The sequence below is a fragment of the Stegastes partitus genome, unplaced genomic scaffold (genome assembly GCF_000690725.1).
Source record: "Stegastes partitus isolate 25-593 unplaced genomic scaffold, Stegastes_partitus-1.0.2 Scaffold2154, whole genome shotgun sequence".
NCBI lineage: Eukaryota > Metazoa > Chordata > Actinopteri > Pomacentridae > Stegastes > Stegastes partitus.
The window spans coordinates 1-24,311 of NW_007579885.1; the positions used below are offsets into that span (position 1 = coordinate 1).

A 24,311-nucleotide genomic window follows, 5' to 3' on the forward strand; every position below is an offset into this window, starting at 1 on the left:
TATACAGCTCAACATCTGATTCCCTGTTGCATACCCTGGTGGTGAAGATGTACGCAGTGTTTTGATAATGTATCACACACAGTACCTGCAATCCATGCTGCTCTCTGAGAAGGTGCCTCAGTGTTCGGTTTGTGGCCTCAAATGTCTCCAGTTTCTGAAGCAACAGCTCTTTCTGACGGGCCAAGAGTAAAGACTCGGTGCCAGACAGCTTCTTTACCGGGACACAGAAGGAGATAGAAGAACAAAGGTCTGAGTACAGACAAATCACTGAATTGCATCATATAACACTGTATAACGTTAATTAAAAAGCAACATGTTTTTTAAAGTTCACATGTTTCTAAAGTGCACTGAATCTTAGAGGGCACAGAAATAGAACTATGCTGAGTTAATACTCACAGCACTACCAACATTGCACAGTTTGGACACAGACTCTCGCAGGTCTGACACCTGCTTGGCAGCTGCTGCTCCGTCCACCTCAGCCTCCATCAGTTTCCTGAGCAGAGCATCTCTGTCCTGTTGCATGCTGTCCCTGTCTTGTCTGCAAAGACAAGACACAAACAAAATGCCTTTGAACAGAAATTATGTTTGATCATTTTTAATACAGGATTTCCTCTATGTGACTCTGAGACACCGACACAGAAATGAAAACCAGACGGACATTCTGAATTTCCATCCATCCATCATCTATACACTGATTTATCCTCTGCAGGGTCTGGGGGGCTGGAGTCTCTCCCAGCTGACTCAGGGTGAAAGCACGATACATCCTGGATGGGTCACCAGTTCATAACAGGGCAACAGAGAGACACAAACAACCAAGCACACTCACATTCACACCGATTTAGAATCACCAATTAACCTCAGCATGTTTTGGGACACCCGGTGAAAAACCATGCAGGCACAGGGAGAACATGCAAACTCTACACAAGAAGAGCCGAGATTTAAATCCTTCTAGCTGAGAGGTGACAGTACATTCTAAATCCAAATTCCTCAATCTACACTCACCACTAAATCTGACTTAAAGATCAGTGCTGTATTCACTTGGTGTCTCAGACTAGGACATCACATCCAACTGGCCAAGAATTCTAACAGTGGCAAACATGTAAAGCAATATGTAGCAAGAATGCTTGACTCAGTGACAATGAGCTGATATTTACTGACAAATACACAAAAATCTGGCTGCTGTTTGTGCACTTGCAACAACAACAACAACAGTTTCACCGGGTATAAATCTCCTCATGTCCCTTCTCACAGGCCAACAGCTTGGTGCTTCACTCAATCACTATAGGCAAAATCTAATAGTAAGCTTGTGTAATTTGCCAAATTATGTTGACTCTATCCATCTATTCATGATAAGCTAACAGCAGATGTAGCTGTAAAATAGTCATTTGTCCTTTAAACTGCACGTTATGCAGCTAAAGTCTAAGCTATTTCCCAAGAGAGGGTGTTTCTCGTGTACAACACTATGAAATAGTTTGATATCATATTTGCCTGTTACAGTCTGTCTCCTCCAGCATCTTTTCCATGGACTGGCGTAATCGTGTGTTCTCCCGCTCTGTCTCTTCCAGCTCCTTGGTCACCTCAGCCAGCTCCTCCTCCTGCTCGGCGATCACCCGCTGGGAAACACACAGTTGCTCTGACTGGCGCTCTAGCAGCTGTTCCTTCTTTCGCAGTTCCACCTGAAAATATATAGTGCATATGTGCAAATGTACACGTGAACAGACACACAAACAAACAGACAACAAACCCATTTTTAGATTTCATACATGACTTGGTTTCACTATATATTTGTCAGCTTTTGTACTCATATACAGCCACACTCAGTTTCACATACTGCAACAAAATCTTGCTCGATCCCTCATTTGAGACTTCATTTGTGTGTTTTCGCTGTCTGGGTTACCACTCCACTCCACTTAGACGGGTATGTGACACTGAAAGTGTCACAAAATCACACATTGGGATACATTATTTGAAATAATAATAAAAACATAAGCCAAATGATCTAATAAGTATAACAATATATGTCAAACCTGCCTGTGGCTTTTGGTCTAATAGTGGCCTGATAAAGAGTGGGATTTGTGAGACGGAGACAAGCTAAGTCCAAAGTGAAAAAAGGGGAGAAACTAACCTCATTTTTCAGAGAGCTTACTTCAGTCAGTAAGCTGTCAATCTTCCTCTCATACTGGCTGATTCGTCCGTGTAAGCCTTCCTCTTCCTCTGACGTAAGGTCAGCCAATCGCAGGGCAGACTGGGACTGCTCAGGTTCCGTTTCAGGCAGTGGTGGGATAATCTCAAGACAGTGCGTCGGTCCCTTGATGCAAAACACACTCTCAGTAGCACTACATCCTTAACTTGATGAATTCTTTCACATTTCTGAGGCAAAAACTGTCTTTTAAAAATCGGCAATAGATGGGAATGGGGCATAATTTTCCTTTAAGACATGTTACCTCCCACTTGTATGATGCATCCCGTGTGGAGGTCTTTCCTGGTGGTTTCCATGGCACAGACGTTTTGACCTTAGCTGTTGGACGAAGATTTCCTCTGTCGTCTTTGGTTTTCCCCTTTTAAACACATTTTGTGTACAGCAGCATGTCATTGCTGTGTGTCAGGCCTTTTTATGCTGCAGAATAGCTACACTATGAATAAATTAAACCCTTAATGTCCTAAGAATTACGACTGAAACCGACGACTATTTGAATGGGTGACCAGTCCATTATTTCCTTGAATAAATGATTTGTTGTTTGGTCTATAAAATGCCAGAAAACTGATGAAACTGATGAAAATATGACAAATTTTCCAAAGATATTCAGTTTAGATTCAGTTCAGATATTCAGGGAAAAAAACACACTGTATTCACATTTAAGTAGCTGGGATCAGAGAATTTGGACTTTTTCTCTTTGACAAACAGCTCCACTATAAATAAAACGAGCAGAATGAGATTTCAAAACTCATAAGCAAGAAATAAGAAAAAAAAAAAGATAACATCAAGGAGACACACAACTTTAAAAGTACTTTACATTCACAACAAAAATCACTGAAAACACTAAAATTGAAACACATTACTGGCAAACAAAGCTGGTCTCTAACCTTGGATGTCCTGACAGGATTTGTTCCCTGGCTCTTCACATGTACATGTACAGGTGTGGTGTCATTGACGTGCACATGAATTGGAGGAGAACCTGATCGGGTTCTCATTGCTTTCCTCTGTGAAACAGTGAATGATTACAACCAATCAATGCAGGCGTCCACATCAAAACTTATAACAGAAAATGGTTTTTAAGCTGAAGATATGAGTGATGAGGAAAAGAACAGTCAGGAATGTGTGCGAGCACAAGGAAAAGAATTCCACATAAAATACAGGAAATTTGAGTATCATTTGATTGCCTAAGTTTTGACCGTTTTCCTATGAGGTGGTTATGAAGTTATTATTGCATTTCAATATATTTAGTAGTACTGGGGTTGCATCTGCTCAGATAATGGTGCAATTCCTGTTTCGTTAAAAGGGGCTAAAGATTAATGCTTAGAATCTGACAGGCAAAACCAGTAAGTATGGCTGAAAAATGTTTAAGTTTAATTGCATTTGTATGCTTTAACGTATTTGATCTTCCTGAAGAAGAATATTCTGTCATATATTTATGAAAAACCACAACCAAAAAACAACGGAATACACTTACAGAATCAGTTTCTGCATTAAAATATAACTCAGTTAGGTTTCTGAAATCTACACAAATGATCACAACTAGAGATTCCGACTTGAACACATGAACTGGCAACGATTTATAAAGAAACTGGTTTCAGATGGATATAGCAGGTGGAATCAAAAGGCAACTCAGCTTAGCAAGAAGCATACAGTATAGTCGCCTGTCATTAGCCTTAGCTTATTAGCAAAACCTGACAGCAGCATTTCAGTCCCTGTGCAATTAATGAACAAATTCTCCATCTTACCATAAGAGAAACCAATAAAAACTCTTCAGCGTCTAAAAATGTAGTTCATTAGCAGGACAGCGTTTGTGGTTTAACAAGCAAAATAAGCAGGTTAGCATAAAAAAGTCTGCTGGAGTGGAAACTTCAACAGGTAGTGAAGCTAGCTCTCTCGCTGATTGGTCCGTTTAAAGCATGTGACATCTTTGTCCAACAGTGATTGGACCAGAGTGGGACGTTCAAACGTTCCTTAGCAACGCACTCGACTCAACAAGCTCGTGTGCTTTATAGACATACCCCGGAACAGTCACCACTAGTAAAGCTGATTCAATCAACTTTAATCCATTTAATTTATTTTACCCACTGCTACCACAAGCTGCCAGTACAGACCTAAACAATAATGTGGACAGACGTCAGAGGAATTGAATTAAATGTAGTTATGTAGTATGCCAATGCAAACACTGGAGGGCGCTGAAGGAACATGAAGTCACAGTTGGTGGTCTCGTGCTGTCAGCTCACCGTAGTCCAAGTTACCATGGTGGTGACAGCTGCATTGACATTTAATCCTTTTATGTGCGATGCCCAATACAAAGGACAACTATTCAAACTTCAAATAAAACCACTTTACTCACAATAATAGTGCCAGTTCACAACACGTCATCTCACAGCACTTCACACAGTAAGGTGAAGACCGTAGGAATTATAAACAGAGAACCCAATAATCCAAAGTTGCCTTTTGACTCCCTTTAAGAAAGCAGTCAGTGATGGTGGGGAGGAACCAAAAAAACAGAACAGAGAATATTTTTGGAGGTCAGTGAGGCCAGCGGCTGCAGATCAGACTTGAAGCTTCAGATCCAGAGACGTCTGCAGAGAGAACAAACACAGGACCTCGGGGGAAACACAGAGTTCGTGACATGTAATGGTGATATATAAATGTATGGAAGAAAGAGGGAGTTTTGTCTATAAAAAAACCCCCAGCATGAGTCATTTTATCATATCATATTTTGAAATATAAATAACATTTCAGATTGTGCAAACTGCAGAGTGGACTAATGTAAGTAATAAAATGCAAAGGTTCCATCTCTATAAGTAAAATGTTACCTGTAAGCTGTGCTTTCCAAAATGGACGTCAGTTCCAGTTTTATTCCTGTTTATTTTCTGACAGTGATAAAAAAATGTTTACAGTTATAAAAACTAACAAAAATATTTAATTCATAAAAATCTTAAAATAAAGCCACCAAAACTAAAACAAAAATTTCAGGGAGACCTTTTTATCGCAGGGTTGTTATATGATCTACGGTACAGTGTATACAGTGAACAAACTTTATCTGATAGCAATAAAACGGAATAACAACATCCCAACAGAATAATATGCATCATTAATATCTGTATTATTATTATTATTGCTTTAGGGCTGTGATCACACTGTGGTCTAACACCAACCATGTTCCATACTAACAAACTAAATAGAAAGGGAGCAGTGTAAAGAACAGGTGTATCTTCACCTGGGTCGTATCCATGCATCATGTGGCCGTACAGCAGTGGAGCTGTAGGACATGAGATTCACAGACTGTTCTTCAAAACCATCATTGATTCTAACTGCTGAATTAACGTTTTCTATATAAAACAAAATAAAGAAATCTGAGTAAACTAGTTGACTAATTAATTGGTATGAGTTCAAAGACATTCAAAGATGTGGCTCAAATACTTTCTCTTTAACATGATTGCTTTTCTAAACATGCATAGGACCAGCCTCTATGCTTCAATGTTTTGGACACTTATGAAGTTGAACATGTTGTTCCGCTCCCAGTCTTTTCTTCATCTTTGCCGTTATTTGAAACTATCTGCGACAAAGTAGTGCATTTAAACATCCTTCCCAGCCCCAGTAAAGACACAGATCAGTCCTTTAATGAAGCCAAATGTTCTTTTCTTTATTGGCTCCATCTGACAACACACCGAAAAAAAAAGCCCCCATCTGATACAATAATTGATTTCAATCATTGCTAAGATGGGAAAGTGATAATACACCAGTCTTTGGCACTTTCTATTCTAAACAAACATGCTGCTTACAGAGATAATCATTTGTTCATTTCTTTTTTCTTTTTTTTTTTTAAACTGAAATATTGAAAATACATTTGACAGTTTGACACTGAATGATAATCACAACAAGCAAGTCACACATGTTGCTATAAAGGAGGGCTGCACCCATCTTTTGGACATTTTTACAAGTATAAAAATGTAAAAAGAAACCCTGCATATCGGGGGAAGAAAACAGGATTGATCAGTCGGCAGTTATTTGTGATGTGTTCCCAAGAGGCATGGTCTGCATTCTCTGTGGTAGTGGGTCCTTTACATGAAGCAGCAGCCTTTGTGCTTGTGCACCCATGTCAAAAATAAGGTTATTTCTTGTGCTCTGGTGGATTCTAATACTGGTTATGCAGGGCGAGCACTGATTTACCCCTACGGCTGGTCTTGAAAAATCCGTGTTGGGCTCTCTGCTTCTTATATGCATCTCATTGTATGAACGTTGGAAGTACAAAATGGCAGCTTTAGTTAAAAAAAAAAAAAAAAGATTGTGTGACACTGCAACAGAACTCTAACATTTGCTGGTTATGTTTAATGTAGGTGAAACATTAGATTTTCATACCTCAAATTCAGCAAGATTTTTTTTCTAATAAGGCAAAATCGGGCTACTACACATTTAACACTTGACATATCCTTGAACAGCGGACAGCTTGTAAACGTTGTATCGTAGGTATAGTAAAGGCAATGGCAGCAAAGGAGAGAGGAAAGCCGTAAGTAGGGTTTTTGTCTTGTGTGTGTGTGTGTGTCAGTGTCCACCCTGCATAAGGCTTTACAATCCTGTATGAATACATAACAGCATCAACTCTGACAACTTATAGTCACTTCAGACTATCCACAAGATGTGCTCAAGCTTGTGTGTACAACTTTACACAACTTGTTTTGTTTTCACAAGCTACAGTGAGCACACCCCTGTTCAATATTACTTATACGTCTAATTATTCCACAGTGTATCACCTCATAGTAATTGCGTTAGTTCTTAGCTGAACAGTAGGCATTTGCTCTAATTTAAAGTTGACACTATTATTATTGTATTAAAAATACAGGTCCCACAGGAGGAACTGGGTGCAATCTCATTACTGAGATTCAGATCGTTTTCAGCACTTTGTATGTCCATCTGTGCTTCTGATGACAGACTCAGTCCACCTCACCAGTGTACAGCACGCATTTAATTCCTGATTACTGTTGCAACCATGTTTTTTTTTATGGTCAGTGATCTTGTATCTTCCTCTAAGTTTTACAATCAGATTTTCTGCTCATTTTATAACCATGCAACAGCTGACTGGAAATTACAGGTGGACTCAATTTCATGTCACAGATTGTCTAACTTGTGATCAGTGTTGCATTGAGCTGCTACTATAATGCTTTCTAAAGTAGTTGCTTTTGTTGTTTATATAAGACAACACCGTTCAACTTGCAATCATTAGGAGGTGATACAATTTCAAATAATTTGACATTTAATTGATCAAACTTCACAGGGGTGTCCTCACGTCTGGTATATGTCGTTGACAAAGCGTATCCTTTTTGCACAAGTTAACATCTTGTTCAAAAATTATTACTATGTTAATATCTTGTTCACACAGATTAACATTTCATTTGCACTTATCTTAATTGCACAGGCAATAGTTTGATTGTACCATAAACTATGTTCTTTCTTTCCCCCAAAATGTACATCCTGTTTGCAGAGGCCATCTCACATATACAAGTGATCTGGTTCGTAAAAGTTATTTTGTTTAAACAAGCTGATATTTTGTTCACACAACTTAGTTTGTTGCACAATTTACTTATTGTCTTGTTCTTACATGCACATGTTTCTATCCTGTTCACACAAGCTAATATTCTGTTAACATCCTATTCTCACAAGCTATCTTGTTCACACAGATTGATATCTTGCTCATGTGAGTCGTTTTTCTAATATCTTGCTTGCACAAGCTATTTTATTTATACAAGTTAAAGTTAATATGACTTTTACACAAGCTATTTCCTTGTGTGCACAACTTAACATGTTACACTGTATAAAAATGTGCACACAAGATTCATCACCAGGACCTTTGCACTAAAAAGAACTTTCGGCTTCCAGGACTTTGGGGGCTGTCTAACAGGCTACTCTAATACACCCATCAAATGATGTGATGCAGGACAGGCCATTTGCATCATACAGAATAAATTCATGCTATTGCACCATGCTCCATATGCTGCTGGGTAGCTTATGTAAAAATAAAAACATGAAGTAAGAAACTAATAATCACTCATATGATGCATAATCTCGTTTCAAGAAGTGTTAGGCTGTAACAAAAGTACAACTTATAACAAATAGTTGCCTGTACTTATGATCCCACTGGTGCTACATCATAAATTAACTGGTTGGGTTAATGGCGGTGTTTTAAATGTGAAGCACAGAAACATCAATACAGCAAATACATCTTAACAGAAGCTTAAAAAAAAGAAAAGAAAAGAAAAAAAGCATATATATATGATCAGAGAACAGTGGCCCCTCACTGTTTAGGGTTATCTCCCACTAGATAATGCTCATTTTCTGTAATGATGTTATATCTTTTGTGTATTTTCAGATCTGGGAACACACCATACAATAACATGTTATAACACACATGACTTTTTTTTGGAGGTAACAAACTTATCAACATGCAATGTCTGATGATTTAAATTTCTTTCTTCTGCCCTGGTTGATATCCAAACAGGTTTTTTTTGTTTTGTTTTGTTTTAGTTGTTGAAATGGTATAAAAAACAAAACAAAAACATGAATTGTGTTACAATCCCTGCTCACAGCGTCATCCGAGAGCACTGCTGTCTAAGAGACAAGGATTTCTAATTCTTTCACACATGTAAATACACGTTATTGCTGCCTACTCAACCCTTTTACAGAATACAACCAACATGCTTGACACATTCCAGGCAGAAGCAGTTTAAAAAGAAAGCACTGCAGATGAAAGGTTCCTATAGGAAAAGGTTTGAAATCACTGACCCACACTGCTTTATAAGGTCACCAATGTGAAGGGCTGGCATGAAGAACATTAACATGAAAGGATTTTTCTCATTTTTTTCCCCCCCTAAAGCACAACAAACAAGATCATAATATTAAACTTTATAAAGTGCAAGCCTACAATATCTTAAATGTCATAACTGTCAATATCAGGGAAGGTGGATATTACAGTGAAAACTGAAGAAAAGGTAGAAACGGCTCACTTCCCCAGACGAATGTAAAATGGAGAAAACAGTGGTACTTTTCCTCTGCCTCTCTTCAAGTCATTGGAAAGTTGGAATGTAACATTAGAAAAATGGCCAAACAACAAACTGGCCTCTTTTACATTTTGCTCCTCCTTAATTTCAACTTTGTATTTCATTACACATTTTATAGACTTAAATACTGAACAAACACATCTTTGCCAAAACATTACTATACATCATGTGTACACATACTCTAACAATGTCAATAAATATAAGAAACACTAAAAAATAGTGTTTGTCAATTCAAAACTCTTCATTCCAACCAGCTGCTTGGCCACTTCCAGCATCGTTGCACTATTTAAACATTTTTGTTGAGGCAGTTAACAATCAGCTGGTTTCACTATCTTCACTACAACAGCCCGTGAGGTCGCTTGCCCGTGCTGGTGCCAGAAATAAATCTCCAACAGCAACACCTGACAGACATTCTGACTTTCTACACATACCCTCAGCTTGTTTCTGCTTTGGGTGTGTTAAAATGTGAGCCGTATAGATGTCATTGTCCCTCTAAAAACGTTGGGCTAAAATGGTAACTGCACAAAAAGCCTAACGCTGGTGATACGACGCGTTTCTCTAACTATCCCCAAATAATCAAATGAAAACACAAACCAACAGTGAATGTATCTGCTAACAACGGTGTGTATCAAAACCTGTTGGATCAGTCCGTGTCATTTCAGATAACAGTGTTGCTCCAACATCTGAGATTTTGCTCATAGTTTACTTATTTGTTATTTGGGAACCAAAACTTAGTCCTGCAAAACAGTTTGGGCTATATTTTAAGAGTTGCATATGTTTGCAGATCTGGGAATTTCTGTAATTTAACCCCTATAAAAACATATTTTTTGGGCAGCCATTTTAAGGGTTTAATATCTCCAGAAACAGCAATGAAATTTGGTGAGGACAGACAAAACTGTTTACAGCAGATCCAAATGATTGGACGGCTACAGAAGGAACCAAATTTTTAATTACCCGGCTTTGAAAATTGAAAACAAACTTTCGAAAGGATGGTGGTATTGGAGCCCCAGAAAGTTCCTGGATGTATCCATATTTTCTACTAAAAATACTGTCTTTGGTGGATGTTTCATCAACTTTTGAGGCCTCTAGCATTGGAAGAATTTGATGCGTGGCAAGTATTCTAAGCTAAGGGTCCACATTTTTGCCATAGCATGTGTAAGACAAACCAGTGCAGTCACTTCCAGATCTGACAACATGTGAAATTCTCTAAATTCTGCCAAAACTTTATGGAACTTAGTTTTTGGCCCCAGTGAACACATCTATGAAGACTAAACAAAATCTGCATTTTCCATTCCATTTCCACGAATTCCTGAATTGTCACAGACTGACCGTGATATATTTTCTCCCTCAGGGCCAAACAGCTCCACTAGTGAATGTGCTGCTGAAAATAGTCCCCAACAAATGCACCACTTAGTTACGTTTGAGTAACATTTGTGAAAACCATACAGTGACCAGCCGTTTTAGGAAATGATCTGGGCCTCTTTTTAAAAAAAATTGAACGGTATTTTTAAAAATGAATGCCCTAAATAGGAACCAACAGCTGGATGGTCAGGCAGTGTAGCATAGAGACAGAAGGAGAAAGACATTGTTGACACTAGTCTTTTCATGGGATTTGATAAGAACCTAAATGAAGAACAACAACAGCCTTATCTTGTATGGAAGAGGAAATTTCAGGACAATCTGCCTGTTAGAGCATGAGACATCTAACACTGTGGTCTAGAAGAAAGATCCAGTGGCCGCTTTGAATCTAAGAACCGTCTGTTGGTTGTAGAAACTCTTCTAGTGTTCCAATGATCACTAAAGTCAACAAGCAGACTTTCCTCCACTTAGCAGGTCATTGGACTCTCTTGATTCTGTTAACAGCTGTGATTGTGAGACGAAATATCCATAGTGTAGGACTGCCGGGGACAGATGTATTGGGATGGAGGCATGCACCATTCCAAAATGCATACATGAAAAGTTGTGACTGGTTGGAAGTGAAAGACTTCATATCTGATTGCAAGTAAATGCAGCCAGACATCAGGCTCTAGCCCTCCTCAAAAAGGAGTGTTCACAACTTTGCATGCATGGTTGTTGCAGAGCATACGGTGAAGGAATGAAGGAATGCTGTTCATTTTATAAGAGGAAATTGGAATGATAAGAAAAGTACAGGGCCAGTATAGTCCATATGTGGGATTTAGTAGCGAGCAGAAGTTGCTGAAGGCTTACTGGTACGGATTAAAATTTTGCCACGCAAGCTCAGGTATCTCATGCAGTCAATGAGCATCATTCACAAGACCTAATGATGGCTCAACAAAAGGATGCAAATATTGCGATGCTAAGGCAAATGAAGATTTATGTTCACTTTGGACAGGTAGCAAGCTAATTAACATATTAACATATGGATGCAAGAAGATGCAGGGGAGGCAGAAAGTCAAAAATAGATCTTATCGTAATAAATTAAGAAACAACAGCAATGCCACAGTGCACTGTTATGGGCAATGAAGAAAGACATGCATTTGTTAAAAATAGATTTCAGAAATAAAACCTTTTTTTTGATTTCTAACGCCCCCTTCAGATATTTCTACTGAATTGCGTTCTGCGCTACAATAATGTAATGGTTCAAAGGTAAAATACATCCAAACAAATAGTAATATTCATAATGTGTATGTGGTTAAATCACCACATACACATTTCTGCCACGCTCTAACAAACTCAGGAGTATTTCCCCAGATCTGCCCCTAGAGACTGCATGGAGAGTTAATTTTGGCACCTGTCCGACAACAGACTCCTGCATTCTACTGAAATGCTACTTTGTACTGCAGAATACAAGTAAAACAGAAACATTATATAAAGTGAATGAAAACGTGCTTTGACCAAGTGTGCGTAAGTGCTAGCTAGAATGCCTTTTTAGAAAGTTGAACTCATCTTTAATTCCTTCATGAGATTTCTTGGGATGTTTGGGCATTCCTTTCAGAAGAGTTCAAAGTGGAGACAGACGTGGGTGTGACAGGAAGGGAGGAATGAAACTGAGGGACTGCAGGGACCGACTGCCTCTTAGCCGTGCCTTAGCTACTATGCTTGCCCTGTTTGGAGTCACTGGCGGGATCAGTTTAGACAATGTAATGTTGCTGTGATCCACTCCATTTCTCCACAGACAGGACATCCTTTTAACTCACTAACGAGAGTTTCTTCAATATGCGCACAATAGGTCCTATCCATGTATTCAGCACATGCACACTACTGCCAAGCATGCTCACCATAGCTCTTGTACTGTTGTTTCCTCACTGTTGGCGCAGACCATGCATAAAGATGAAATATATAGAAGATTGATGTAGCCTGTTGGTGTGTAAAGTGAAGCAAGCACAGAACCGCCTTAAACTTGCATTCTTTCTAACAACCAGCAGGGGGCGACTACTCTTGTTGCAAAAAGGAGTCCGACTGTGGAAAGTCAGAAATTGGCTTTACTTCTCACTTTACTTGTTGCCTCAGTAAACATTTTCCTAATGTGTTCATGGTCTTAATAACTACTTTCAAACCCTTGTGACTCCGAAAAATTAGGGCTGCATGCGGGTGTCTTTTGAAGCCCTTGCAGCCTTGAGGAGATGACAAAATTTACATCACTTAGACCCTCGCCTGCTCACACATCGGAAAAGTATAAGACTGGCCTACAACTACTTCTTAATCCACTTGAAAGACTCCATTCCATACATGCGCAGAAGGTCAGCACTTACTATCTAACATCCGGCATGTAGCATCTATCCTTGTAGTGTTGTTGCGTACAGACACAAACTTTGGGGAGCACACAGATGTCTGTAGAACGGATGATGAAGCTGATGTCACTTGGACCTTTGCAGACCTTCATATATTCACAGACATAGAAGGTATAACATTGGCCTGACACAGGCAGATAAAAAATTCAAGTACCACAGTCCATCATGGCCACACAGCTGTGAAAAGTATAATTTGGGTTTTAAAAATGTGACGAACTGTAAAAAAAAAAAAAAGACAACCTGTAAAAAAAAAAAAAAAAAAAACAAAGCAAAGAAAAAGAACAGAACAAACTGTAAAAAAAAAAAAAAAAAATCCCCAAAGCTCTCAGACTCTATTTTCTTGGTAGTTAAAGGCTGCTGCTCGTTTGTCCCTCCCTCAGCTTCACCCACGCTTCCTCTCTCTTCTCCACGTTTTGATTTTTAGAAGTTCAGGAACTGACAAATATGAGAGAATCTAAAAACTTGAAGCAGTAGAACTCTTCAGGCATACTGCAAGGATTTCAGACTGTGGTTTATAAAGAAGCACGTCTATGACTTCCATTCAAGTAAAAAAAAATAAAAATAGAAAAGAAAAGAAGGCGGCAGGTCAGATGATGGTCCTGTCATCATTGTCAAGGTTACAAAGGTGTTTGGCTAGTTGTCTTACTATGAATACGATGACGCATGTTATCAGTGAAAACATGTTGTTCCCACATGTTAACTGTCTACTCTGGAATCTCCTCTGTTATCTCTGACTAGATTGTCTTCATTGTTTGACTCAACTAAAACTGTACAAGCCCATGCAACACATGCACTGGTTCCATTCACTTCCTAACCACATGGAGTTTTGAAATCAACCCTTTTATATTGTGTGGTGCATTCTCCGTGGATAAAAGAACTAAATAGAAAAAATTCTTTGCCTTTTGAGCATGCAGACACAGCACAGTGATATGGAAAAGGAATAAATAGCACTAAAATGCACGATGCTGAAAAAATGGATTGTTAAAGGCTTTCGAATGAATTGCTGGTTAATGACACGAAAGAGTATGATATTGTTAATACTAATGGTGAATTACAACACACAGCAGAACAAAACCTCATGCACCTCAGCCTGCTACAAGTTAAAGTGTGATACAGCAAACACTGTTTGGCAAATACAAAACTCCAGACCAGTAAAAAGATTTTCTTTTAAATTCCAGCCTTGTGTGCGAATAACGGCACCCCCTTGCCTTGCCTTCATTTAAGTAGATAAAGACCCACCTGGAAGCTGTCCAGGATTTTACCGTTCTCAATTCATTAGACTTTCTTTATCTTTTATGCAACTTAATGATCATAAATTATGTTTAAAAAAAAACAAAACAAAAAACACATACAACCAAGACTGCCAACATTTTTTACAATTATCTGACATGATGAATAATGTTGGAGGCTGCAGCTTAAAATCCTCGAAGAACAGGGAGTTAAAAAGTGATGTGTAGCCTCTCGTTTGTTTGTTCACTCTTCTGTTTAACATGATGCTTATATTTACGAGGCAAGTGGCTGAGACTCAAAAATGGGGAATTTACACTATATTAAACTCTCTGGTTTATCTATATGAGTATGTTAATGTTGCACTACATTTGTTTCCACAAGTAACAGTTAAATGCAGGACATGAACTTGTGTGTGTTGAATCAGTTATGTGATTACCTGTAAAAAAGAAAAAACAACTGTGAGGGCTGTGGCAGTGGAGTCTGTATATACACATACGCCATATTGCCCTGTGTGACGGTGTTAGTAGGCTTCGAGTGAATCATCCCAAAATAAGCTCTGCACGTCCAGTATGGTCGCCAGCTCCAAAATATGCTTCTGTAGAAGGCTGCTCTCCACTGTGTCTTGTTTGGGGAGCTCAGGGTACGACTCCGGGAAGCTACGGGACTCCTGCAAGCGCAAAAAAAACACCTGTAAGCCAAACCAATTTGCAACCTACACACTTTGAAGAAACCTTTTTCCTTATTTCCATGTAATTGCAGCACATTGGCCTTTGCTGGATTTCAGCAAGTAATTTCAGAATAAACCAAATTTTTGTTGTCATGTGACGTCCTCTGTAACTTCCACTGCTCTGCACCCTTATGTATTGCTACAAATATGGAACAAATTATTGGTTAATGTGAAACTAAATACACAAAATAAAAAGGAAACTTTTTAGCCATTATTTGGTTAAAGAAAAGCAATATATTGGCACCTATATTCATCACGTAGGATATTAAAGAAAGGAATTTATGCCCGAGGAATTACTATCATCAACTGGCAATGAGGTCATGGACGCATAAAGCTCACTGATGTGTGTGGGGAGTCAAAGCTGGCTCATGTAGAGGAACCACTGCAGTATATTAATTCTTGAACATATCAATGTTGGCTATGACAGAAATGTCAGAAAGCACAGAGCATTGCACCTTCAGCAGACATGTGAGCACTGAACTGGACCATGGACGTGTGAATGATGTCTTTTTTTTGTTTTTTACATTATGTAGATGGCTGAGTGTCTGTGTCTTGTTAATCTGGGGAAGAGCTGGCAGCAGGAGTTTGCATGTTCTCCCCGTGCAGCGTGGGTTCTCTCTGGGTTCTCCGGCTTCCTCCCACAGTCCAGAAACTGAGGTTAATTGGTGTTTCTAAATTGTCTGTAGGTGTGAATGTGAGTGTGCTTGGTTGTCTGTCTCTAAATGTAGCCCTGTGATAGACCTGTGACCTGTCCAGGTGAACCTGCCTTCACCCTGAGTCAGCTGGGATAGGCTCCAACCCCCCACAAAAGTAATAATAAATAAAAACATAATGTAAACTAACGAATAAAAGTCAGAAATTGCAGTTCAAAAGCAATGTCTGATTTTCAGCAGGATAATGCTCCATGCCACACTAAAGACAAAGTTCAAGAATCATCTAAGAAACAAGTTGTTGACTCAGCCTCCAGATTCCCTAAATCTCAATCTGATCAATCATCTGTGGGGTGTGCTGGAAAAACAAGTCAGATTCATGGAAGCCCGACGTCACACCTTCCAGAGGCTAGTTGTTCATGGCTCAACTGGTCAGAGCTATTTCAACGGAACAAACATTAGACAGTTATGTTTGACATTGTAGCTGATCTGTGTATACAGATTTTCTATTTCAAGTAACAACGGATGCTGTATGTAAGATTTTTTTTTAGAACCAATCACAGCAGTAGTTTCAAAAATTCAATCTCTGTCCTCAAAATTTTGAATCTGAATAAAAAACACTTCTACTCTTTTATTATTTTCCTACACCTATGGAATGTAAAGTAAGCCAGAAAACCAGTGCAGAGATAGTGCAGTGTAGCAGACTGTAGTGAGCTGAGTTGTGAATAGATGCTCTGAAGCGATATGATTCAAGTGTATTTTGTGTTGGAAGTAGGACACTCTTCTTTACAGGACATGTCTGGAGACACTAGTTTTCAGGACAGACCCTGCTCTTAACCGTACAGTGCATGTTTGGCTTGCAAGTAAACACTAAAGCGTGCTTAGGAAAACAACGGCGGTGGTGACTTACCCGAAAGAGTTTATGCAGCCTTAGTGCAGCTGAGCAGAACACAAAGCGGATCAGCAGCAGCCGCAAGAACTCATCGCCAAAGAATTGCAAAAACGCCTGATCTGTGGAAACAGCGTTGTAAATCAATATTAGTGCTGAAACAAGTGGTTATACAACATTAAGCTGACCAACAGAAAATAAATCTACAACAATGCCATGATTTGCTCTTAACCTTCTTTTTGTCATGCTTGTTTGGCTTCTTGCTGGAGACATTTTTGAGTTGTGACATCTTTGGTCATGATATCTGGGAAAACTTTGCTTTGTTTTTTTAAAATTTATTCGATGAGACAGAAAATATGGGGAAAGAGAGCAGGGGAATGGCACTAAGTAAGTCTTGACCGGGAATCCAACAGTGGACTCACTGTTTATGACACTAGTGCCCATGTGGTATGCGCCCCAACCACTCAGCTTTGGGGCCAGCCTTCCGCTCTGATTTTTTGCCATGTTATTACTTTTTTTTTATTCAATGGTGCTGCTGTTGCTCAGCAACCCCATGCTTACATAGTTTACACCAGGGCTGGCTGATCAGCTGGCATGGGAACCAGAACAACAACAATAGACATCCCAGCAGAAATCAGGGGACGGACACGCAGAGCATGCAGAGGAGGAATAACGTGACGAGGGACAAGCACTGGGTCCAGATAACTGAGTCGGATGGAGAAGAGAAAATATAACTCTTATCTGCTTTCTATCATCACCTGATAAGGAATTCTGGGGACTTCTGTGAGTGTAGTGTAGTGTTTCAAACTATTTCGATAATGGATTAATTAGATTAAGTCATTTAAAAAAAAAGAAAAAAGAAAAAAAGAAATTCTCTGATGGTACTTTACTAAATGTTAATATTTGTCGGTTCCTTTCCTTCTCTATGGCAGAAAACGGAATATTTTGTTGTTTTTTTTTTAAATGCTGACAAAGTTTAACTTCTTTAGATTTAAGTTGTTCAACTTACAACTAACTTACAGTGATTAATTGTGAAAGTAATTGACAATGAAAATATTCTTTGGTTGCAATTAAAAATGAAATTATAGCTTCCCATAACACGGTATTTTCACTACGATCAATACAATGTTTAACCAAAAGTTTAAAAAAAAAGATTGCTACCTATGGTCCGTGATCGAGTAATCAACTGTCCGATGTCACGGTAGACTTTGCGAAGAAATTCTTGAGCCCTTTCCCACAGTCCTCGTCGCACATTACTTAAACCACAAACAGAGGAGAAAGCCAAGAGTGGGCTGTAGAGAAACAGAGTGAAGAGACTCCCACGCTGAGACTGATCTAAAGAGACAAGTAGAGACATGACAAATGAGACATTTACACCTCATGATCATGTAAACATGGCTCCTGAATACCTTGTGAAAGCAGCATTCTCATTAGATTCATCAACTACCTATATGAGAAGGTCTTCTAAATAAACATGTACTCATCACACAGCACAACAAACAATGGAACATCACTGGAGAAAAGGTCTTTGGAGATCCAAGTTATTCAACTGTAAAATTAAGTGGTAAGTAATTATTTAAAGGAGAGACAGTGTTTTATGTATGTCTTAAAACTCTTAACTTTATTATTTAAAATGCATTTTTGCGCAGCGGGAGGACTGCACATTTTGCTGATTGGAGATGCATAAGGAGAGGATCTTTTAATGACATATATGAACAGGCCTAATTATCACAGCAAACAAGCATATGGGTATCTGACTGCAGCTTCTTGTTCAGCTAAAACACAGGTCTCCTCATATTGTACTTGTTTATTTTCAACAAACCTCATGAGAAGCTCCAAAGCAATGAGTCTATCAATAAACAAATATTGTGTGTGAATCAAAGTCTTATACATCTTATTTCTCTGTGCCACTGAGGTCCACTGTTGTACACAAATCATTAAACACACTAGTGACCCACAGTCACACAGTCTGACATGTTCCTTCATCATTCATGACTATTTATTTTAAGTCAATCCCACATACTCCGTGCTGCTGCTGCTGCTGCCAGAAATGCTCTCTAGAGAACCAAATGTGGATTAATTCTCTGTTGATACTAGTCCCTGCTGAAAAAAAACACAATTTCTTGCTATTTCAGTAATATTTAATGAAAAAGTACAGTGAGCAGTTGTTTCAGTTATTACTGAGTCTGAAAAGATGGCTGCATTCCAAATCAAAAACTTTTCTTTACACTTGCAGTTCACACCGTGCTCTCATGTCAGCTTCCTGGGATATACAAAAAGAGAATTTGCCCTATTTAGTATACATAAAAACATAAAAAAATAATAAATACTGCCCTTAAAAAGGACAGTATGCATAAAATTGGGACATACTACTCAATCATAATGTTGCATCTATGGCCAGTTTGCTCACGTATCCATTAGTTTGTAGTCTGCAGTGTGAAATGAGCTGTCATCTCTGTGTGTGCTTAAGCTGGTTGATACTCGTGCAAGAGACTGTGACTTATCTTCTGCTACTCAGATGATGCCGATCAGAATGATCAGAAAAGAATGCTGATTTGCAACTGGATGTAGTAGGACATCCTGGTGCATCTCATATACTGAATTTGACTATACTGTAGAATATGGTAGTATGGGTTTTGGCACACACCCTATTTCTTTCCTAGCAACCAGAAGGCTAGAGTATAGAAGTGAGACAGGGTAGAGGACATGGACATGTTGGTTTTAGAGTTATCATGGAACTTGCTGACAGTCAAAAAATGACAGAATTTGATCAGCTATGAACTGTGGTTGTAGACACATACCTTGTACACTCTTGGGATATACTGTGGGGGATAGTAGGCACACCAGAGGCTGGCCAAACAGATTTGTGAAATTCTATTAGAACAAAACAAAGTCAGAAATCACTGTGTTAATCATAAAAACATACATACTGAATGTAGTCTGATCAAATCATACAGTCTGGAACTGCAGCTATAATGTAACCATGGGGTCAGCACTATTAAAGGCATGCTGAAGTATGCATTAGCCTATTTACGTACCTTGTAGGCTGTGCTGTTTGAAGAATCCACAATGACAAAAAGTGGCTTCCGGGTGAAAGGGAATAAATCCCCTGGATGAAGACTGCAACATTACAAACAAGCAGATGTCAGGAACCTTGGCATGTATAGTTGAAACCAGAAGTTTACAGACACTGTATACAAAGACATATAACATTTTTTTCTCAATGTCAGACATTAAATCAGACTAAACTTTTTCGGTTTTAGGTCCATTAGGATAATCAAAAGATTTCTATTTGCTAAATGCCAGTGAGAAATTTTTAGAGAATTTTTTTTTCTTCAAAGTCAGAAGTTTACAGACACGAAAATTACTATGCCTTCAAACTATTAGGTAAAGCCCAGATGATGATGTCATGGATTTGGAAGCTTTTGATTGGTTAATTGACAACATTTGAGTTAATTTAGAGGCACACCTGTGGATGTATTTTACAGCATCCCTCAAACACACTGCTTCCTTTTGTGACGACATGGGATAATCTAAAGAAATCAGCCAAGATATCAGGAGGATAATTGTGGACTTCCACAAGTCTGGCTCATCTTTGGGTACAATTTCCAGATGCCTGAAGGTTCCACATTCATCTGTTCAAACAATTATACTCAAGTATAAACAAAACGGGAATGTCCAGCCATCATACAGCTCAGGAAGGAGACGGGTTCTGTACCAGAGATGAAGTGTTTTGGTGTGAAATGTGCGAATCAACCCCAGAACAAAAGTAAAAGACTTTGTGAAGATGTTGCTGAAGCTGGTAAGAGAGCGTCATTATCCACAGTGAAATGAGTCCTGTACCAACATGGGCTGAAAGGATACTCAGAGAGGAAGAAGACATTATCCCAAAAGCAACATAAAAAAAAAAACAGATTACAGTTTGCAAATGCGCACAAGTCATACAGTTTAAGGGCAATGCTACCAAATACTAAGGAAATGTATGTAAACTTCTGACTTTGAAGAAAGTATTAAAAAATTCTCTCATTATTCTGGCATTTAGCAAATAGAAATAATTTATAAAACAGGAAAAGTTTAGACTGATTTAATATCAGACAGTGAGAAAAAAAGGGTTATGTATCTTGTTATACAGTGTATGCAAACTTATGGTTTCAACTGTATGTAGTAATAAACTCATAATAAGCCTCTGCAGTGCTAAAATTGGACAAGTGGCTTTTCAGTCAGTTGTTTCTCAGATTGCTGGTTGTGCTCACATATTTAGAGTTGTTAGGTTGTTATTAATGCAGACTGTACACATACACTTGTGTGGCCACACAGAGCTCTAGTCTGGTAGTTAAGTTAATTACACAATTGTTAATTGGTATAATTACCAGCACAGAGGACGGCACACAGGGCTGAGATAAGCACCCTGGCTCAGTGTAGTCAGGAGAACATCCTGATCATCTTGTCAGCCAGTAATTTGGTATATCCACAGGCATCCATGGCGCCATCTCTCAGTGGTATTTCATCAACACTTAGGCTGCCACCTCTGTGCTTTACTGTCATAACCGTGCATTCACTGTGGTAGTCCTGACGAGGTTCATGCCAAACAGGCAGGACCCCATCTCAGCAAAACAAATTAATCTCGGTCTTATCTGACCAAATGTTCATGTTCTTTGGCAAAGTTTAATTTTATAGTTTTCAGCAAAAGAGCTTTTTTTTTTCTGACATCATCAATAGATATTGACATTGTACTGTATGCTGTCTGAACTACCACAGAAACTCTGATTTCTTTTGATAACCCCTGTATCAAGCACCTGCCAATCTGTTTTTCAGAGCCAGATTGTGCAGGGAGCGTACTGTCAGAAGTGTCACTTTAGGACAACGGGCACTGTGGCTCGTTCTATGTGTCCTGATTGCTGCTGCAACTGTGTTTCCGCTGATTTTCAGTTGATTACTGATCTTCCTGGATCTTTTTCAGTTTTTGTCTCACAATCTGATTTTTCATTTCTTCTGTCATGGCAATGTGGAGCCATGATACAGACATACAGATTGAAACAACCCATAGGTCCAAAATCTACAGAAGTTCTGCTGTTCACAGCTCATTTTATAACCATGTCCATGCACTTAGAGTAATTGGAAATCACAGGTGCACTCAATTTTGTTTCAATGATCACAGGTTTTCTAACTTTTGTGTCTTTAATTACCAGTATGTTGCCCTTTTTTGACTTAGGGACTTTGTTTTTGATATTTCATGTATTTATATGTAGTGCATTGCACATTCAGCCTAAGGCATAAGTCAGAACCAAAGAATGTTCCTCTGTGTTATTTGTATAACGGATGTAACAAGAAAGTATGCTGACACTGATATAGAATGCAGGGATTGTGAGGTAGGTCGACGTCACACTGAGTCAGATTGATGTTAATTATGTTAACAACAGCCACAACAAACAAAGGGAAAACAGGGATTTCCCTCTTGTTAAGTAACTATGAACACATGAAACAAGACACAATACTTGGTACACGCTCCTGTCAATAACATATCAAACTATTTCTGTTGCCAATTTTAGAATACTAGAATTATTAGAATTAGAACGATTTTAGACAAATAAGATAATATAAGATATATAAGATAATGCCTCACCAGTGCATTTCTTTCTGGGCCTGATTCCTCTTCTGCACCGTCTCTCCATTCACCACATCTCTATTTGTATTTGTAAGAACTCCTCCAAAATCATATGGTCCTGCAGAAAATGTTTGAATGTAAAATAATCACTGGTTCAAAATGAGAACACACAATAGATTGAAGTGTAGATCAGAAATTTCACTGCAGCTCTTGGATACCACAAATGAACATTTTCAGAAGACCAGAGTTTTGTTTCAGTACCAAATAAACTTGATGCAGTGACTTTTAACAAGTGAGCAATACCTGGAGTTAACCCTATTCTGAATATCTAAATATATCCTTTAACCATTAAACAGATCCATTATGTTTATTCTTTATGATCCATTATGGATTTTGAAACATAATGGTCATTGTAAATGAAAGAGTTGCTCATTTCTGCTTCTCAGAGTGGACACACTGTCTCTCAATTTCATTATTTAACATGATTAGATAGAGAATTCTGTGGCCTACTATATACCATCACAGCCTGTCTGAGTATTGTTACCAACCATGTGCATCCTTTATGCCAAAAGTGTACTATCACCATTTCACAAAGCAAAAGTCGTCTCTGTCTCAAACTGGTCTTATGAACATGCCAGCCAGTTCCTAGTCAGCAGATTTGAAAATAGCACAATAGCATAATAGTTACGTTGTAAGGTGGCTGCATTTTTGAGGAATTCCCAAGATCATGGTCTTAAAGGATTCCATCTTGCTATTCATCAAACCATGTGCTTGTGGTCAATCCACAGACAAATTAGTGTTGTGTGAGAAACAACTGGCATCTATGGACATGCTGTAGGTGTGACTGATGGTCCATCTAACCACCAAGTATCTTTATAAAGTGCCTGGTCTTTTAAAGGCTGTTTCCAAGGATGACTTTCAGATGGTTCTGTGTAACAAACCATCTGGCATGTCAGGTTAGTAGAAGAAATCAGCATATCTGTGCAGCTGACAGCTGAGCTTGTTTGAGAGCAAAAAAGTCCTGCCCAGTATTAGTATGAAGCTGCTTATATAGTGCTTGAGAGTGTATGATTTTGGACTAAATCTTTTGATCTGTAGATAGAGACACTCTAAATTGTTTGGTGTGCTGTTATTACTCTTATGTTCAGAAACATTCCAAAAAGTATGTAGCATCTTACCCTCATAATCTGAATGCCCAGCTGGGAAGACTCCGGTAGCTGACAGGTACACGAGCAGAACACTGTTGGCTGGCAATTCCTGAAAATAAGAGCAAAGAAAACAAACAAACAAAAAAGATTATATACAGTAGCAACAAAATAATACTGCAGTGATACATGTACTTTCAATACTGAAATGAGATGATGTAAAATTGGTTATGGATTGGGGTAGAAGATAATCTATTCAAACAACTCCCACTCACTAAAATGAACCCTCTTTCACCACTGATGTTCTTTTTATAAGCCTTAATATCCTTACAGAAAATGTATCTTAATTTAAAGGCAACACTAAGACTTTAAATAGTGTCAAGCCATCACATGCAATCATTGAGGATGACAGATACTGTATATTTCATATTTCTTCAAAGTAAAACCATTAACTTATGCAACATTTTACCCAGGGAGGCAATGATTAAAGTGAATACTGACCTTAAAAGAGGCAGACAAGAATGTAAAAAGCTGGCTGAACGTTGGTTTGTACAGCAAATACTTGTGAGGGTTTTCTCTTTTAGCCGGCTTCTCATTGGGCTCCTGTGGAGACACATTGTATACAAATACAGCTTATTTTTCAGTTCAAATTTAATTTACATAAATCATCATGTTCATCGCTCAATGTCAGTATGAAACTACTGGAGAACAATGATCACAGTGGGAACAGTGCCCTAAGACCACCTAAGACTTAATTACAGCAGCGTCACTGGGCTGCTATTGCCAACCATAACACGGTGATACAACATATAACACAGGTATTTGCTAATGATTGGACCTGAGAGAGACTGCGTTGTTCATGTGATACAGTTCTGCACTGAGATGTAAGAATAACCAGATGTGCTCCAGGCTATTTTTAGGGTCATTTCACTGCCTTTATAAGAGTGAGTTATAAATGGTGTATCTTGTTTTTTAAGGACAGTCTACGCTATCGAGTCTACTTTGATATTTGCTCTTCCCCTCTTCATTGTAATATAAAATTAACATTGATGTTA

General features: G+C 38.6%; 2 protein-coding genes across 2 annotated transcripts in view; both read right to left on the minus strand.

The window, feature by feature from the left end:
* Nucleotides 1-85: 85 nt before the first annotated feature.
* On the minus strand, nucleotides 86-4,001 carry LOC103374148 (outer dense fiber protein 2-like; the record flags this gene model as incomplete). The annotated part of the gene is made up of 7 exons (XM_008304184.1): nucleotides 3,943-4,001; nucleotides 3,074-3,201; nucleotides 2,445-2,538; nucleotides 2,126-2,308; nucleotides 1,489-1,676; nucleotides 397-538; nucleotides 86-211 (listed from the first exon to the last, which is right to left on the minus strand). Coding segments are annotated over exons 1-7 (864 nt in total), but the record flags the coding sequence as incomplete, so codon positions are not given.
* A 10,020-nt stretch (nucleotides 4,002-14,021) lies between these two features.
* Nucleotides 14,022-24,311, minus strand: part of scai (suppressor of cancer cell invasion) — a 36,235-nt gene continuing 25,945 nt past the window's right edge. The window contains exons 10-17 of the mRNA XM_008304182.1: nucleotides 23,758-23,859; nucleotides 23,290-23,368; nucleotides 22,130-22,229; nucleotides 19,545-19,626; nucleotides 19,308-19,380; nucleotides 17,668-17,841; nucleotides 16,528-16,628; nucleotides 14,022-14,907 (exon numbers count right to left, since the gene is read on the minus strand). Coding sequence (XP_008302404.1) covers nucleotides 14,761-14,907; nucleotides 16,528-16,628; nucleotides 17,668-17,841; nucleotides 19,308-19,380; nucleotides 19,545-19,626; nucleotides 22,130-22,229; nucleotides 23,290-23,368; nucleotides 23,758-23,859 — 858 coding nt within the window. The 3' untranslated portion in view covers nucleotides 14,022-14,760. The remainder of the gene's footprint in view (nucleotides 14,908-16,527; nucleotides 16,629-17,667; nucleotides 17,842-19,307; nucleotides 19,381-19,544; nucleotides 19,627-22,129; nucleotides 22,230-23,289; nucleotides 23,369-23,757; nucleotides 23,860-24,311) is intronic.